This window comes from Dama dama, chromosome 11 (genome assembly GCF_033118175.1).
Source record: "Dama dama isolate Ldn47 chromosome 11, ASM3311817v1, whole genome shotgun sequence".
Classification (NCBI taxonomy): domain Eukaryota; kingdom Metazoa; phylum Chordata; class Mammalia; order Artiodactyla; family Cervidae; genus Dama; species Dama dama.
Window position 1 is genome coordinate 73722401 of NC_083691.1, and position 17610 is coordinate 73740010.

Genomic DNA, 17610 nt, shown 5'->3' on the forward strand with positions numbered 1-17610 from the left:
CCGCCCCTCTTCTTCCCCGCCCATTTGCCCCTTCCCCCGCCGCTCCACGGCCCTCCCCCGCGCCCCAGGCCAGCCCCGCGGCGGGGAGGGACCGACTGGGCGAGTGGTGGCTCCGGCGGTGTCAATGGCTCCTCCTGCCACGGAGCAGCAGCAGAAGCAGCGGCGACGGGGCTGAGGAGGAGGAGGAGGAAAGGCTCCTTTAAGGAGGAGGAACGACGACGCCTCTTTTTCCCCCTATCTCCTCCCTTCACACTCATTTCCCCTTCGCCGAGGAGAGAAGGGGGGGAGGAGAGAGAAGAGGCCGAAGAAAGAGAGAAAAAATTCCTCTCAGAAATCTCTTTCAGGGGGTGTGGGGGGGAGGAAGAGGAAAAAAAAAAAGAGCCGGGCGCCCCCTGCTCCCTCCCTCCCTTCTCTCCCTCTCTTCTCCTCCTTCTCCCTTCCTCACCCGCCCGCCCACTCCCCCCCGCCGCCGGAGACGCCGCTCGGGAGTCGGCGGGACCAGGGTCTGTCTCCTCAGCCGCCGACGCCGCGCTTCGCCTCAGGATCCCCAGGCGGGCGGACGCCCTTTCTTTCTTTCTCTCGGTCTGCCCGTCTTTCTGTCTCCGTCCCTCGCGGCCGCCCCGCCCGGCGGCCTCGGCCTTCCCCGTGCGTCAGGCCCGCCCGCCTGGCCTCGCTCGGTCTCTGTCTGTCTCCGCGGGCCTTTCTCTTGACTCGGGGTCCCGCTCGCCCCTCCGCCCTTACCATCTCCCCTTCCCCTCGCCCCCTTTCCTTCCTCCCCCCTCCCCACCCCCTTCTCCCGCCCCGTAGCTCGCGGTCCGTGTGCGTGTGTGTGTGTGTGTCCCTCCGCCAACGCCGCCACCTCAGCCCGGCAAATGAACTCCGTCCGAGCCGCCAACCGGAGACCCAGGCGAGTGTCGCGGCCGCGCCCGGTGCAGCAACAGCAGCAGCAGCCCCCGCAGCAGCCGCCGCCGCAGCCGCCCCAGCAGCAGCCGCCGCAGCAGCAGCCTCCGCCGCCGCCGCAGCAGCAGCAACAGCCTCCGCCGCCGCCACCGCCGCCTCCGCCGCTGCCCCAGGAGCGGAACAACGCCGGCGAGCGGGGTAAGGCCGCGCTCCTTCCCCGCCGCCCGCCGGCTCGGGCGCCCGCCCGGCGGGACCCGCGGGGAGGGAGGCCGGGGCGGGCGGGGGCGGCTTGTGTGCCCGGGGGGTGGGAGAAGGGAGGCCGAGCGGAGGCGGGTCCCCCGGTGCCGCAGTGTCAGCTCAGTCCGGGCCCTGGCCGGCAGGAAAAGCCGCGGCTTCCCGACTCGCCTGGGCTCTTAGCTCAGGCCGCGCTTTGTTTGGTTTCGGGGGCTCGGCACCCTCTCCCCTCGACCCATCCCTCTGGTTTTTGAGCTTCCTTACGGACCCCGCTGGAGTCTGTTGGTGGGTGGGGGTAAGGCGAAGGGTGGAATCTCTCCTTTTTCGGCTGCCTTCCACGGTTTGGTCTCCTGTTTCTAATGGAAGATGGGGGCGACAACTGGGAGTGATCGGGTGGTTAGGGCTGGCTGGGGAACTTGTTTTTCCCCCTTTTCTCTGTTAGCCTCCCCCTTCCTGTGGAGGAGGGGAGTGGGGGAGTTGGAGTGGTCGGTGGTGTTGGCCGGGGAACTTGTTTCCCCCGCCCTCCCCCCTCCCCCAGTCACGGGGTAGGGGGAGCGGCGACTCTTCTCCCAACCTCATAATGTTTGCTGCGCAGTTTGGCTTTAGTTACAGAACCCCTGGGAAGGACCCGTTAAATTAAGACCTTTAAATAAATAAATATAGAATCCATCGGCCATTTCCAGCCCCCTCCCTCGCGTGCGGTGCAGTTACCCTTCCGCTCTATCGACTCCCTTCTCTCTTGTCCTCCCCTAGGATACCCCCACGCCACCATGCTGCCCCTCCGTCTCCCAGTGGGATTTGAACGCCCCTTCCTTAGAACTGACCCCTTGTGGGAGAGAGTGCGTGTGTTTGTGCCTGTGTGTGTTGTGTCCAGGGCCTAATGAAATGTGTCATTTGGACCCAACTGTGTAGCTCTGTCTGGTAACCACCATTGTCTAAGGGCTGAAGCTCCCGGGGATTGGATTTTTGCTTTAGCAAAAATAATGTTCAGTTCTACTTTGATGATGATATTTGGGGAGGTTTTGGAGATGGGGTGTTGCACCTTGATCTCCAAATGTAACTATTCTGTTTGTTAATTAGCTGCTCTCAGTGGGGGTGGAGGTCAATACCATATTTATGTGTACGGTTGTTGTTTAAGGAGGAGGGGAATTGTTAGGAGACATTTTGCGTGTTTTCGTTGGCGGATTAAGGTTAATTTTACGTGCGTTGGTTGTCACACCTCCTTTGGCTGAGGGAATTAAGATTAAATGCCTTTTGAAAATCATACATTCTTTGCTTAAAAATTGTTTCTTTGTTGTACATGATCAAAATACCGAACAAATGAAAGAGGGAGATGATAATTGAAAAATAGTTTAAACGGTTTTCACTGGTTACTGTTACAGATAGTCCTTGTGAAAGCAGTTTACTATACGTTGCTTGAAAGGATGTGTTCAAGCCAGTTAGAGGTCTTGTGCTGCATTACTGGTAAATGTGTTTTAATGTTTCTTTGATATATTTACAGGTTTTTTTTTTTTTAATTAAAAATACAGTTTCATCATTTCCTTTTGTATTTGCATATCAGGGTTCTCCTGTGTTTCATTCAAATAATAGTCAAGTCTCAGAATTGACACTATATGTAATAGAGTTGACTTTTTTTTAAAAGCAATGACATTGGGTTGAAATCCTAAGATAATAAGGATTCTATTGCTAGAAGTAAGCTTTTTCAAGATGTACTGATTTGTTAATTACATTAACAGTGAATCAGACTGTTTCAGCCAAACTTAGTCTGATTGTGTATTTTTAAATGTTAAATCTGAATCTTTTTATTTGTGTGTATTTTCAACTTAGTTGAGGTACTTATATTTGATCACTTTTCTAGCTTAAAATTATTAGCTACTAAAGTCTATTTCCTTTTGAAGTAAAGTGACTTGGCTGTTGGCAGTCACATGCCAGAGTGTCATTTTTCTTTTCATTGATATCCATAAACTGACTAAGATGTTCGTGAATCAGAATTTCAGTATGTACCCAACCAAATGGTAAATCAAATTCACTGTAGAATTGTTGTTGCTTTGCTGCTGTTAGTAGAAACTGTTCTATGTTGGCACAGAGAGGAAAAGAACTGCTGATTAGCCTTCAGGGAAAATGCTGTGGGTCTTTTTGGAGGGCAAATAAATGGCCTTAAGATGAATTAAAAGACTAAAATTAGAAAAAGTTTGCTAGTGTTATGTAAAAAATAGTATTTCTTTGAAAATTCGCATTTTTTATTAATTTTAAATGTACAGTTTGCATAATGATCAGAAGCTAGCCAAGAAGAATACTCTTTTAACAGTTTTACGAAGTATGCAAAGTGTCACTATTTCTGGTTTGAATAGGAAAGGTTTGGTTGTTGTTGGTTTGAAAATACCGGGTTTCATAATTTTGACAAGGTAATTAAGGAACTACAGCTAAGCTTATGCATGCGCCCGTTTTAGTTTTTACTAACTCTTAATGGATCTGTAACTCTTGCATTAGAATCTTGGATAGAGTTACATAATAGTGGATCAGAGAGTTTTCAGAGTAGGGAACTGAAGTGAGACTCACTGTTTTAAGAGAAGTTAACTCAATTTGTATATAAAATCACTTATTTCATGGAAAGGGTGGACTTTAGGCTTCTGAGTGGTAGTAAGTTATACGAAAGTATTTTTTTCAAGCAAAAATTCTGTCAGAACTGGTTTTTAGTTGCGTCTTTGCCCACAGGTTAGTTAGTCTTAAAAACTTCCTTGATACCTCCTTTAAAAATGTGTATATATTTGAGTGTTGTAATGGCCAGTGTTTGAAAAAGAAAGAAACAGTCAGTATGGAGTGAAATCTTACGAGGACTTTTTAAAGGCAGGAGATTTGCTTACACCCCAAATGGGAAATAATCAGCCTGGGTCTTCCATGGAATGCTGTCGTCTTGCATGTTATCTGAAACGGTCTGCTGTTTAAAGATGGAATACAAATCATTAGCATTTTTAGGCTTTTATTTTAAATCTTGGGTTTAGGATTTCACATACCACTTTTAGCTAGTAGAAAATAATTTGTCTTCCACATAGGAATCCTTTGATACTATATTCCAGCTTCAGTGAAACTGAAAGTATGTGGGGTTGGATTTTATATATTTGTTTTCTTTTAAAATCCTGAATGAGTTTTTGCAACTTGTTCTGCTGAATTTATCATGAAATCTATTTGGCAGTCTTGTTTTAGAAATATGTCTGAGGAACGCTTACACATCTGCAGAAGTGATATGTATTCTGAGCATTTTTAAGTTTTAGTTGAAATTGATTACTTTGATTAGGTATTAAATGCACATGATTTAAAATTCAGAAGTCTCTTTGCTACAACTGCCTTCAGCTCCCAAATTTTCCTACCTGGAATCAACCTATTGATTATTATGTCTTTCATTAGTTTCTTATTTGTTTTAATAAAAGATTAAGTTTGACTTCTGAAAATCTTGATATGAAAGTTTTCGGAAATAAGTGTAATTTCCTAGTTGTTGGCAAATTCATAAAGTTGAAATGTTGAAATTTTAACTGGGTTATCATATATAGTTCAAGAATTTAATGAATTATAACAGTATATTGATGGATTTTGCTATTTCTAGTCTGAAATTATCAGAGTAAAAATGTAATCAATCTCTGTAATCTCCTATTTGTGAGATTAAAATCTCACCTATGATCCTGGATTTATAGTTATTGCTTTTTTTTTTAAGTGAGCTTTTAAAATAATTCAGTGTGTGTATAGTATTACATAAAATATTGCTTAGTGGCTGCATATTCTATGGAGAGTCAGGAAGCTCTTTAGTGTTCTAGTCATGTGTCCTAGTTACACTTTTCTGTGGAGTTGTCCTAGCCCATTATATTTTACCTTTAGGTTCTCCCTACTACTTACTTACAGAGTAAGGAATTTCTGCAATCTTTCTAGATAGAAGAATTCTGGACAAGGAATCTGATTTTTCCTCTTTTAGGAATTAAGTACCGTGAGTCACTGCTCTTCCATCTTGTGGCTAACCCTTCGAAATATTTACATCCCATAAGAGGAATGCCACTTAACTGTGTGTTGCGGGTGGGGTGGGGGGGCTGTTTTCTCAACACTTAAAAATTATTTGAGGAATAGAAATGCGATAGTGACAATACTGATGTTAGAGTTCTGCTGGTAAGGCCTTAGGCCTGTCCCTATACTGCTTGCCTCTTTTTTTTTTTTTTTTTAACTGGAAATTCTGGCAAACCCAAGGAAAGGCTAACCAGCTTGGAGACCTATCAGGTAAGGCAAGAATGACCAGTAGATCCTGACCTGTTAGTGAGGATCCCTGAACTTAAATTTGGCAGAATTCAAAGCTAGTGAGTATTTTCTGTCTTTTCCTCTGTTTGTTTTAATTTTGGAAATAATTTATAATAAGTTATTTCACCTTGAGATCTCTTACTGTCTTAATTGTTCTCTCTTTTATTCCTAGCTAGTTACTCTTATTTTGTGTCTGTCTTGTCCCATTGGTCTCTGAAGGGTTACTATGTTTTAGACCTTCCATTTCTTAAGTTTTATCAGTCATTGAAAGTGCATTCTTGTCTTCCAGAAAACTGGTTATTATGTGAGGTTGTAAGCAGGGTACTCCCAAATTGTAGTTGTTGCCCTCTGAAAGCAAATTTATAAAGGCGTAAAATATAAGGGATGAGACAATTGGATATAGTATGTTGGGAAGAGCTCAGAGTTAGAGCTAGCTAGAGGTAGGTTCTAAACTTAGCCACACCACTAATGAGCTGTGTGTGTGTGACATGGGGCAAGAAGTGTAACCACTCTGAGCCTTACTCTGTTATCTTTAAAATAGGGATGGTAACACTTGTCTGACAGTAATTTAAAGATAAGAGATAGTGAAGTACCTAGCATATGGTAGATGCTCAATAAATAGCAGCTGTTTTAAATACTAAAAATAATAGTATGGAACAGAAGCAGCCACTTATAAAACTAAACCTAAGAAATAAAATACGTGTGAATCACCAAAGAGTTTGTGACACATCCCAAAATGCAGTCCAGGTGATGTGGTATAACCTCAGAGAAACTGATTTGCAATTGTAAATCAATAATCTTATATCTAATGAATTGAAATATTCTTTGAAAAAAGAATAACAGAAGAAATGGGTATCTGGAGTAATAAACATGAGTGTTTCTTATGTACTAGAGTCTGTGCCAGATACTTTTCTTATATACCATACCTCTTAGCAATTCTGTACGATGACTGTTACACAGCAGTGATTGTACTTAGTAAGTAGCAGAGAATTTAAAAAACGATTTATATATCCTAGTGTTATCCATCAAACGGAGATACTGAAATACATTTGACTGAGTATCTTCATCACCTCCAGAGAAAGGAATCTCCTAAACCTTGGGCACATCAGTCTCCTGTCCTATTCCACCTATCTGATCGAAGGCTGATATAGTAGTATGATGCCAATGATAGTTAAATCATTCGGTTTCCCATTTCTAAGTAGCTTTCTGATCATAATTTTACCTCATGTTTCCAGATGAGATTGCAGTGATTGGTCCACATGTTTTTCCAGTTTGTTGATGAGATCACTAAGCACTCATTGTACAAAGAAGGTTAGATTTCCCTTGAATTACTCATAAGTTTTGAATAAAGGGCATTAAGTCATTTTTTAGCTCATAGTTATAGACTGGACTATTTCAGGAAGGAAAAAAATGTGAGTTTAATTAGACTTCAGTAGGAATTTTGACAGATTTGTAGACTAAGTACTGTTTACTCTTTTCTCACCATAATTTGGGGTCCTTACATGCATAACTTGATGTCTTTACATGCATAGCTTGAGGTTTTTGTTTAAGTTTGGTTAATATATGTGCTTGAACTTAATCCTTAGAAAATAGAGAAATGAAACCAACTAACTTCCTTTACATAATTTATTTTAATTGAAGGCAAATATTGAAAATATTTACTTTGAAAATGAATATGTTGTGTATTTTTTATTTTAAAAGACACGCAAGTAAGATAGTATAGTTAAAATTAAAAGCAAATTTAAATCATATCATGTAAGTTAGTTGCTTATTCTCTCAGGTTCTAAAAATCCAATTGTCAAATGTTATGCTTTTTTAGCAAATGGAAAATGGTATGACTGTGTTCAACAGAGGAGAAAACATTATTAAACACTGTCAACTGGTGGCTAAACTTTAAAACATTAATGGGATTTCCCTGGTGGCCCAGTGGTTAAGACTCTGTACTTGCAATGTAGGAGGCATAGGTTCAATCCCTGATCAGGGAAGTTCTGCATGCTGCATGCACTGTGTGGCCCCCCAAAATTTTTTTTAATGTATATTTTCACATCTCATTAGAGATGGGGTACCATTCATCTTTTCTGTGAGGAAAGGCAACTTTTCTCAAAGTTTAGAAATAATTTGATTGGTAGAAATGAGGTAAGAAACTGCTTTAAAATTATTTTTCTGGTAATGGTGGTAACCTAGCTTTTTTGTAGTGTACACTCAACCCTCAGATGGTTGAGTTGGGTTGTATCAATCTTTGACTGCTGAAAGTTTGTGAGGAACTATGTGAATTCAGCCTTTTGTGTTGGTTTCTTTAGTACGATGTGTTGCTGGCTGACTTGAATCAGTTTAGCCTTTGTTGACTCTACTTGGGTTTAGATAACTCTTTCTGCACTCAAGTATTAATTTTGTATCTTGCATCCATACTATATAATTGTGTGTGTGTGTGTGTATACATGTGTACGTATGTGTAAGAACACATGGCCTTATGAGGCACTTAACACTTAGGAGTAAGCAAGTGGGGAAAAGGAAAGACATAGTCACCTGTTGTAGTTTGAGGATTGGGGGGGCTGTGTGTGTGTGTGTGTGTGTGTGTGTGTGTGTGTGTGTGTGGGCTTCCCTGGTGGCAGCATATGTTACTAGTAATTGATCTGCATTTCTGAAAAAGAAAATAAGCAGTAGAATTTAACAGTAGCAAGTGGGAGTCATTCAAGTTTGTATCATGGCAGAGAAGATCAAAAAAGACTTGTTTAAAAGAATGGGTGAAGACAGTATATTTTGGAATTTAGTATTTTTGGCAAACTGTATGATAAAAGAAATTGTGGAATTGCTCATTTTTCTTCTTTATATAGAAGAACTTTTTTACAGGTATTTGTTAGAAGTAGACACAAAACTTTGAAGCGCTGTGTCATACACTGAAACTTAACACACCTGAAACTTACAAAATAGTTGTGCATTCACTGTACCTCAGTTTTTAAAAAGTGTGTGTACATGTCCTTAGTCGTATCTGGCTGTTTGTGACTCCAGGAACTGTAGTCCACCAGGTTCCTCTGTCCATGGAATTTTCCAAGCAAGAATACTGGAGTGGGTTGCCATTTCCTCTTTTAGGGGGTCTCCCAACCCCAGGATCAAACCTGCATCTCTTGCATTGGCGGGTGGATTCTTTACCACTGCACCACTTGGGAAACCCAAAAAAAGTAGACACGGTTGTGTGTGAGTGACTGATATCTTTGTAATCCTTTGAGATGTATTTGTAATTTGAAGAAACTGATTATTTGGTCGAATTTTGATATTTTAAGCCCGGTAAAATTGATAGGAGAAATAAGCAATTTGGAGAAAGACTTTCTAGGAAGGAGTGCTCTCTCACAGGCAGAGTGAGCACACCAGAGGAGAGGGAGACTGGAAGATTTTTTTTTTTTCAAGAATCACTTACCTTACATGTTTATTTTCCCTGATGAAGTATTTCTGAACCTTAGATTTTTCTGAAGTTTTACTTTTTTCCCCAAAAAGAGTAATTTTCAGTTGATTGGAGAAAAGAGAAAGAATTTGAGTGGGTACAAATGACAATATGTATAAGTCATTTACATTAGCAATGGTCATTTGGATTAAAAACTGTCTGTACATGAACAGAGGAGCCTGGTGGGCTACAGTCCATGGGGTCACAAAGAGTTAGACATGGCTGAGCAACTTGCATATGGATATGGATATATAACTTTATATAATCTATATGTGTATGTACTACATATATAAATTAACTACATTTAAATTGTAGACATACAGTTTAAGTATTACAGTTAAGTTGTAGAAATACAACCAGAAATTCTACAATTTAAGTTGTAGAAATAATCTTTATGAGCTTTTTTTTTTTTAACTTAAAAGTTTTGGTGAAAGTATACAAGTACACACAAATCACTGATACAGCTTGTTGCCTTTTTGCAAAGTGAACATGTCTATGTAATCAGTAATACCTAGATCAAGAAATATTACCAACATCCTAGATGGGCAAAATTTCTATTTTCTTTATAAGAAATGGAAGATAAAACAGCTTTAAGACAAATATGGATATGACCCCTTATATCATTACAACAATTTATTTCAGATACTAGTGTTTTTCTTAAATCTTTAGATATTTTTGCTTGTGTATCCTTTAACATAGAGAAAGAAATGGCAACCCACTCCAGTATTCTTGCCTGGAGAATCCCATGGACAGAGGAGCCTGGTAGGCTACAGTCCATGGAGTCACAAAGAGTTGGACATGGCTGAGCAACTAACACACACACTTTCACAATCCAATGTTAGGAAGCTTACCCATCAACTTAATATGCTGAAGTTTTCCCCAAAGATCATTGTTGTTCCGTCACTAAGTCATGTACGGCTCTTTGAGCCCCCTGAACTATCTCCTGAAGTTTGATCAGACTCATGTCCATTGAGCTGCTAATGCCATCCAACCATCTCATCCTCTGTTGCTCTCTGCTCCTTCCCTCACTCTTTCCCAGCAGCAGGGTCTTTTCCAAAGAGTCGGGTCTTCCATCAGGTGGCCAGAGTATTGGCGCTTCAGCATCATTCCTTCTAGTGAATATTCCTTTAGGATTGACTGGTTTGATCTCCATGTTGTCCAAGGGACTCACCAGAGTCTTCTCCAGCACTGTAGTTCAAAAGCATCAATTCTTCGGCCAAAGACCAAAGGTTAGGTTATTTTGAGGAGAGGGGAAATCTTGTTTTTTATATTTAAGAATTTTTAAAACTAATGTGGAGCTTAATATGCGATTCTGAGTCTTCATTCCAAAAACTGTTGTTTCTCTTTACTACTGCGATGAATATTTTTGATTCTCCATTTCAGATTGGAACACTTTCTCACTGCTTTTTTAAACTTACCCTTTTTAACTCCTGTGAAAATATTTTGACATTGTTTGGTCAGTTATTTCATTTCTTGTTTTTCTGCATATTTTGGTTATCCTTTGTTATCTTACATTTAACTTATTTTTAAATTATAAAACTTTCACAGAAAAATGGTGGCATATTTTGCTTTCAGAATTGTATTTTTAGTCCTTGACCAGATCTCTTCATTCCTTTCACATAGGAAGAAGGTGTAAAAGTGCCTCTGCCAGCATCATTGATAAGTTCTTCATCAAGTGAAAGCTTGTGCTGAAGTGCTAGTGATTTATAAGCTTGTACACTTTATTATACAAGTATCCCCTGAGAATGACAGATGGGCTCTGTTTTTAAGGAACTACTTGCTTGAAACTGATGATACAGTAGCCTTAGTTACCAGAGGAATAAGATTTCATTATTTCATGTCTGCTCTTTCAGCACTTAACAGTCCAGCATTAGTGCTAATAGTTCTTTCTTGTCTGCAACAAGCAGTGTGAAGATTGTCACCTTCCTTTCTGTTTTATCTTATTTTTTTCATGCATAGCCACATTCAGTAATTGTTACTGGTTAAATTTGAGAGGGATAGGAGCTTTTCAAAGTGCCTTGCTTATTCTTTTTTCTGCAGTGGTTTCTTCTTTTTGCAGTAGTTTTTTTTAAATTACGAGATTTTAAATAAATTCTGACTTCTGAAATGCTCTGAAACCCTTTCTGTATCATTTACGTTACCAATATAAATCAGCAAGATCTAAGTTTGGGTGGTGGTAGTGTTCTAGAGACTGAATGTAAATAGCATTTCAGATCATGATGTCTTGTAAATAAGTGTGTTGATATTGTCTTCTGGTATATATTTTTAAGAATGAGTGTGTGTATGTATCTGGCGTTTCATTTGTAACTTTAACATTAGACAGTTTGCAAGACCAAAGTCTCTTAGTGGGTTTTTCAGTTCAGTGCTATTAAGATAAAGTTTTGTTATGACTCCCTACTCTTTACTGTATGTTTTACCATTTAATTATTCATTGAATTACCTTTGTGCCACATTTAGAAAGTTACTGCAGCCTAAATATTAAGCCAAGTTGTGGTGCTTTGATGTAACTGAGAAAGAAACATGTACCAAGTGAAGGAAACTACCCAGAGTTGGAGTCATTCGTCTTGTTTTCATGGTATTTGTCCTTCTTCATTACATTCATTGTTTTGCCATTGTTTTACATCCAGAAACTGAGAATAGGTTAAAGTTAGATCGTGTTGTTAGAATTTAAGCTCAATTGCAGAAATAAACAACACTTTCAGGTTTTTCATAGCATCTGTAATCCCACATACCTAGTAGTTGTAAGTCTCAGGATGCCTTAATGGATTTTTCTGATTCTTTCTCCGTATCTCTATTGCTGTCTCTCACAGGGAACCTATTCTCTATTTCTGAGTTATTTGGTTTGAGAACCTATTAGGTGAAGTCTTTAATGCTGAAACACTGAGCTGGGAGATCTGGAGGTAGTGAATTTAATCTGAGTCTGTAAAGTTAAGTCTGGTTTTAGAGGGCTAGAAAAATGTCACATAGCAATCATAGACATACTTTGATAACATACACATAAACACAGTGAAACTGGGAATGTGTACTCTTGATATTGTGAAGTGTCTAAAATTGCTTGGTAAAATGTTAACAGTAATGTCCTTAGAATGATGGAGGTGAGATGATTTTTTTAATTCTTCCTGTAGTTTTTTTTCAAAGACTATGGAATCTGGAAGGGGGAGGAGTGTGTGTGTGTATGTTTAAGAATTTAATAGTTCTAATTGTGATGTAAAGTCATTCTACTTGGTTTGATGACATAGTCCCCACATGGGTCATTTTAAATGTGAATAAAAGCGTAAAACTACATTTTTTAATGCCATAAGTGTGTTTTAAATGCTTATTCATGGATATTTTGGGGTTTTGTATTCGTTATAACTTTAAGATAGTTATATAACTGTGTCATATATGGGAAATGAGGATAACTGATGATCAGAAAGTCAGAATTCAGAAATTAAAGCAAAATTTGATATTTGGAAGTTTGAGCCAGTGATTCTGTCTTTCCACGATGTCTTTGACAGTAGATTATGGTAGTAAATACATAAAAATAAAATTTTAATTGCATGCCTGACTGAATGATGAAAGATGGAAATTTAGTGTGCAAACGAACTGAATAATTAGGTGAATAAAAGATTTATTATTGTTACAACAGATGGATGCTTGTTCTGTATCCTGGTGGTAAGGGTTCATGACTATTTGATAATTTTATATGGGAGAATATTTTTCTTTTCATAAAACTGGTATTAGTGCTGAAGAAATTAATGGCTATCAGTTAATTAAGTTCAAGCAAAAATTGCTAGGGGAAATCGTTTCATCGTTGCCAGTTTTTAAATAAACCACATCCTTTCCTTTCTAAGATATTATATTTGGAGAAGTTTTGGATTGTGGGATCTAATGAGTTTGGGAATAAATAAAAACCTGGCAATGTTTTTCAAAAAATACAGACCTTTGAAGTTTAAATTTAGTAATTAGATTTGGAATTAACTCATCTCAATGCTCACCTGACTAGTCTTCTGATTATCTTATAGACACTTCACAAACCTAAACTGGGAGAAAACAAGCATTTTCCACAAAATACACTAGAACTTTCATTGAATGAGGTGACTGTTTGGCTTTTTTGTTTTGTTTTTATAGTTCAGTTCAGTCGCTCAGTCATATCCGGCTCTTTGCAACCCCATGAACCGCAGCACGCCAGGCCTCCCTGTCCATCACCAACTCCTGGAGTGCACCCAAACCCATGTCCATTATGTAGGTGATGCCATCCAACTATCTCATCCTCTGTCGTCCCCTTCTCCTCCTGCCCTCAGTCTTTCCCAGCATCAGGGTCTTTTCAAATGAGTCAGCTCTCTGCATCAGGTGGCCAAAGTATTGGAGTTTCAGCTTCAACACCAGTCCTTCCAGTGAACACCCAGGACTGATCTCCTTCAGGGACTAGTAATATGGTTTATGGCTTCCCAGGTGGCTCAGTGGTAAAGAATCCGATTGCCAATAACAAGGAGATGCAGGAAACTTGGGTTCAATCCCTGGATCAGAAACATCTAGTGAAGTAGGAAATGGCAACCCACTCAAGTATTCTTGCTGGGAGAATCCCATGGACAGAGGAGCCTGGTGGGCTACAGCCCATAGGACTGCAAAGAATTGGACACAGCTGAGCATGAACACACACTAATACAGTTTAAGGCAAATCAGTCATTAAATGTAGATTCTAGATGATAATCAGCATGGTTTTATGAAGAACTGATTATAGATAAATGTATTTTTCTGTACTAGTGACTTTTGGTAGGTGAAGAGAGAACAAGAACAACAGAGCCAGGTTTAAATAAGACATTTTATTCTTTTATGAAGGAGTCATATTGATGTTGTGGCAGTTGGGAGAACTTTTTAAAAGTTGTATTGTCTGGAAGCTACAACTTTTAAAAATAGTGCTAGACATTTGCAAATAGATACTTACTAAATGGGTCTTTGTATTTCCTTTCCCTCTCCTGGACTCAAATTTGTTCACATAATCACTGATTTAAGTGGCTGAGCATATTAACTTCATGGATGAGATCTTAAAAGATGATAAGGTTGAGTACTTGAAAAACTGAAAATAGAAGTCAAATTATTTTGAATAGTCTAAGAAAAAAGGAACAAACAAATGGGCTTCAATCTTTGTGGAAATAACCAAAAAATGAGTAGTAACTAAGAAGGGATGAGCCAGAAGAATTAAGCAGAAAGTGATTTGGTATATAGTTGAATGAATCATCCTAAAGTATGTGTGCACATGTAAACACATGGAATAGTATCACAGTAGTTTTGAAATGGTTGGAAAAAAACATATATTAGAAAAACCTAAATGTTATCTTAAAGGGGAACAAGCTAAATGGTAAATTAAGAATTACTTTCAGGGAAGATAAAAAACTCTCTTTTAAAAATTGCACTTAAAAAAGTTAAGAGTAAACCTGATCAAGAAAGGTGAAAGACTTAGATGCTGTGAACTATGTAACATTGACAAAGGAAACTGAGGATGATTCAAAGAAATGAAGATATCCCATGCTTTTGTATTGGAAGAATCAATATTGTTAAAATGGCCATACTACCCAAAGCAATCTGCAGATTTAATGTGATCCCTATCAAATTATCCTTGGCCTTTTTCACAGAACCTAGAACAAATAATCCTAAAATTTATATGGAACTGTAAACTGAACCAGAATTACTAAAGCAGTCCTGAAGAAAAAGAACAGAGCTGAAGGCGTAATTCTCCCAGCCATCAGACAATACTGCAAAACTACAGGAATCAAAACAGCATGGTATTGGCACAAAAACAAATATATGTATCAGTGGAACAAAATTGAGAGTCCAGAAATAAACCCACATACCTACCAGTCAGTCAGCCTTCAACAAAGGAGGCAAGAATATATAATGGAGGGAAAAGTCTCTTTAGTAAGTGGTATTGGGAAAACTGACAGCTGCATGAAAATTAGTGAAGTTAAAACACTCTTGCATCATCCAAAAATTAAACTCAAAACGGGTTAAAGACTTAAATATGAGGCATGATACAATAAAACAGAAGACATGGGCAAAAAACATTTTCTGACATAAATTATACCAGTGTTTTCTTAGGCCAGTCTCCCAAGGCAATAGAAGTAAAAGCAAAAGTAAACAAATGGGACCTAATCAAACTGAGAAGCTTTTACACAGTGAAAGAAACCATAAACAACTAAAAGGCAACCTACAGACCGGGAGAAAATGCTTGCAAACAATGCAACCAACAACGGCTTAATTTGCAAAATAACTTAATTTGCAAAATTGCAACAACTCACACAACTCAATAACAACAGCAACCCAAATCAAAACATGAGCAGAAGACCTAAACAGACTGTTTCTCTAAAGGAGATACACAGGTGGCCAACAGACACATGAAATGATGCTCAATGTTGCTATTTGTTAGAGAAATGCAAATCAAAACAACAATGAGATATCATCTCACACCAGTCAAAATGGTCATCATTAAAAAAGTCTATGTGTTGAAAAGATGCTCAACATCACTCATTATCAGAGAAATGCAAATCAAAACCACAATGAGGTACTATTACACATCAGTCGGGATGGCTGATATCCAAAAGTCTACAAGCAATAAATGCTGGAGAGGGTGTGGAGATAAGGGAACCCTCTTACACTGTTGGTGGGAATGCAAACTAGTACAGCCACTATGGAAAACAGTGTGGAGATTTCTTAAAAAACTGGAAATAGAACTGCCATATGACCCAGCAATCCCACTTCTGGGCATACACACCGAGGAAACCAGATCTGAAAGAGACACGTGCACCCCAATGTTCATCGCATCACTGTTTATAATAGCCAGGACATGGAAGCAACCTAGATGCCCATCAGCAGATGAATGGATAAGGAAGCTGTGGTACATATACACCATGGAATATTACTCAGCTGTTAAAAAGAATTCATTTGAATCAGTTCTAATGAGATGGATGAAACTGGAGCCCATTATACAGAGTGAAGTAAGCCAGAAAGATAAAGAACATTACAGCATACTAACACATATATATGGAATTTAGAAAGATGGTAATGATAACCCTATATGCAAAACAGAAAAAGAGACACAGATGGACAGAATAGACTTTTGGACTCTGTGGGAGAAGGCGAGGGTGGGATGTTTCAAAAGAACAGCATGTATATTATCTATAGTGAAACAGATCACCAGCCCAGGTGGGATGCATGAGACAAGTGCTCGGGCCTGGTGCACTGGGAAGACCCAGAGGAATCGGGTGGAGAGGGAGGTGGGAGGGGGGATTGGGATGGGGAATACATGTAACTCCATGGCTGATTCATGTCAATGTATGACAAAACCCACTGAAATGTTGTGAAGTAATTAGCCTCCAACTAATAAAAATAAATGAAAAAAAAAAAAACATTAAAAAAATAGTTCACCTTTTTTAGCTTGTAGTTCTAAGAGAAGCCGTTCTTCGACAACTTTAATGGCTGCTTCAGTGGCCTCAGCTATAGTGTTTCTGGTTAACATTTCAAGGGCTTTATCAAAACGTGGTTGAATTACTTTATCATAGTCAATTACCTGCAAAGAATATTTGAGAAAATCAATATAAGCACAAGTTACTCTGAAAACTAAGCACATTGTTCATCAACATTTATTTCTACAGCTATACCTATGTATCTCAAAAATCTTAATGCTGCTTGAAGTATGTTATTTTCAGAATTCACTGATTTTTAAGTGCTAGCTTTCAAAGAAAGCTAGTATATATATTTAGATATGTATGATCATGTAATATGTATTCAAATTACATATATATTTTAAACATCAACATTTTATTTATAGTCTACATACAATAAAAGGCACCCATTATAAGTACAGAGTTTGATGAGTTTTTACAAATATATACATAAAAACCACTACAATAAAAACATAGAACATTTTTTATCACCCCCTAAAGTCTCCTCCTCATCCTTTATAGTCAGTGCCTGGCCCTTAGTAACCCCTTTGTTTTCCATCAAATACAGATAAGTTTTGCCTTTTCTACAATTTCATATAAATGGAACCAAACAGTATATAATCTTCCCCAAGCGTTTCTCCCTTAGCATAATGTTTTTGAGATTCAACAATATAACTATATGTCTCAGTAATCTATTCCTATTTTTGAGCAGTATAATTGTATGAATATGTGTTTTTTAATTCATTCATCATGGACGTTTGGGTTGTTTCTAGTTTGGGCTATTATAAATAAGCAATGAACACTTGTGGAAAAAAAAAATCTATGTGTAACAAAAGTTGGAGAGGGTGTGGAGAAAAGGGAACCCTCCTACACATTTGGTAGGAATGTAAATTAGTGCAGCCAGTATGGAAAACAGTATGGAGGTTCCTTAAAAAATTAAAAATAGAGTTGCTAAATGATCCACTAATCCCACTTGTGGGCATGTATCCAGAGAAAATGAATTTGAAAGACACCTGCACCCTACTGTTCATAGCAGCACTATTTGCAATAGCCAAGACTTGGAAGCAACCTAAATGACCATCAGCAGATGAATGGGTAAAGAAGATGTGGCATGTATACATAATGGAACTGTACTCAGACATTAAAAAAAAAAAAACAGAATGAAATAATGTCATTTGCAGCAACATGAATAGATCTGGAGATTATCATACTAGGTAAAGTAAGAGAAAGACAAATATCATATGTTATCACTTATATGTGGAATCTAAAATATGACACATATGAACTTGCTAACAAAACAGACTCTCAGATATAGAAAACAAATTTATGGTTACCAAA

General features: G+C 38.8%; 1 protein-coding gene and 1 long non-coding RNA gene across 2 annotated transcripts in view; both read left to right on the forward strand.

Annotated features, from left to right (window-relative positions):
- The first annotated feature begins 752 nt into the window (after positions 1–752).
- FBXO11 (F-box protein 11) overlaps positions 753–17610 on the forward strand; it is a 109238-nt gene continuing 92380 nt past the window's right edge. Inside the window, exon 1 of the mRNA XM_061155462.1 lies at positions 753–1098. Within this exon, the coding sequence (XP_061011445.1) occupies positions 873–1098 (226 nt within the window). The 5' untranslated portion in view covers positions 753–872. The remainder of the gene's footprint in view (positions 1099–17610) is intronic.
- Positions 2045–12244, forward strand: LOC133064915 (uncharacterized). The gene is made up of 2 exons (XR_009694770.1): positions 2045–2598; positions 10475–12244. It is a non-coding gene; the product is annotated as an uncharacterized LOC133064915 (long non-coding RNA).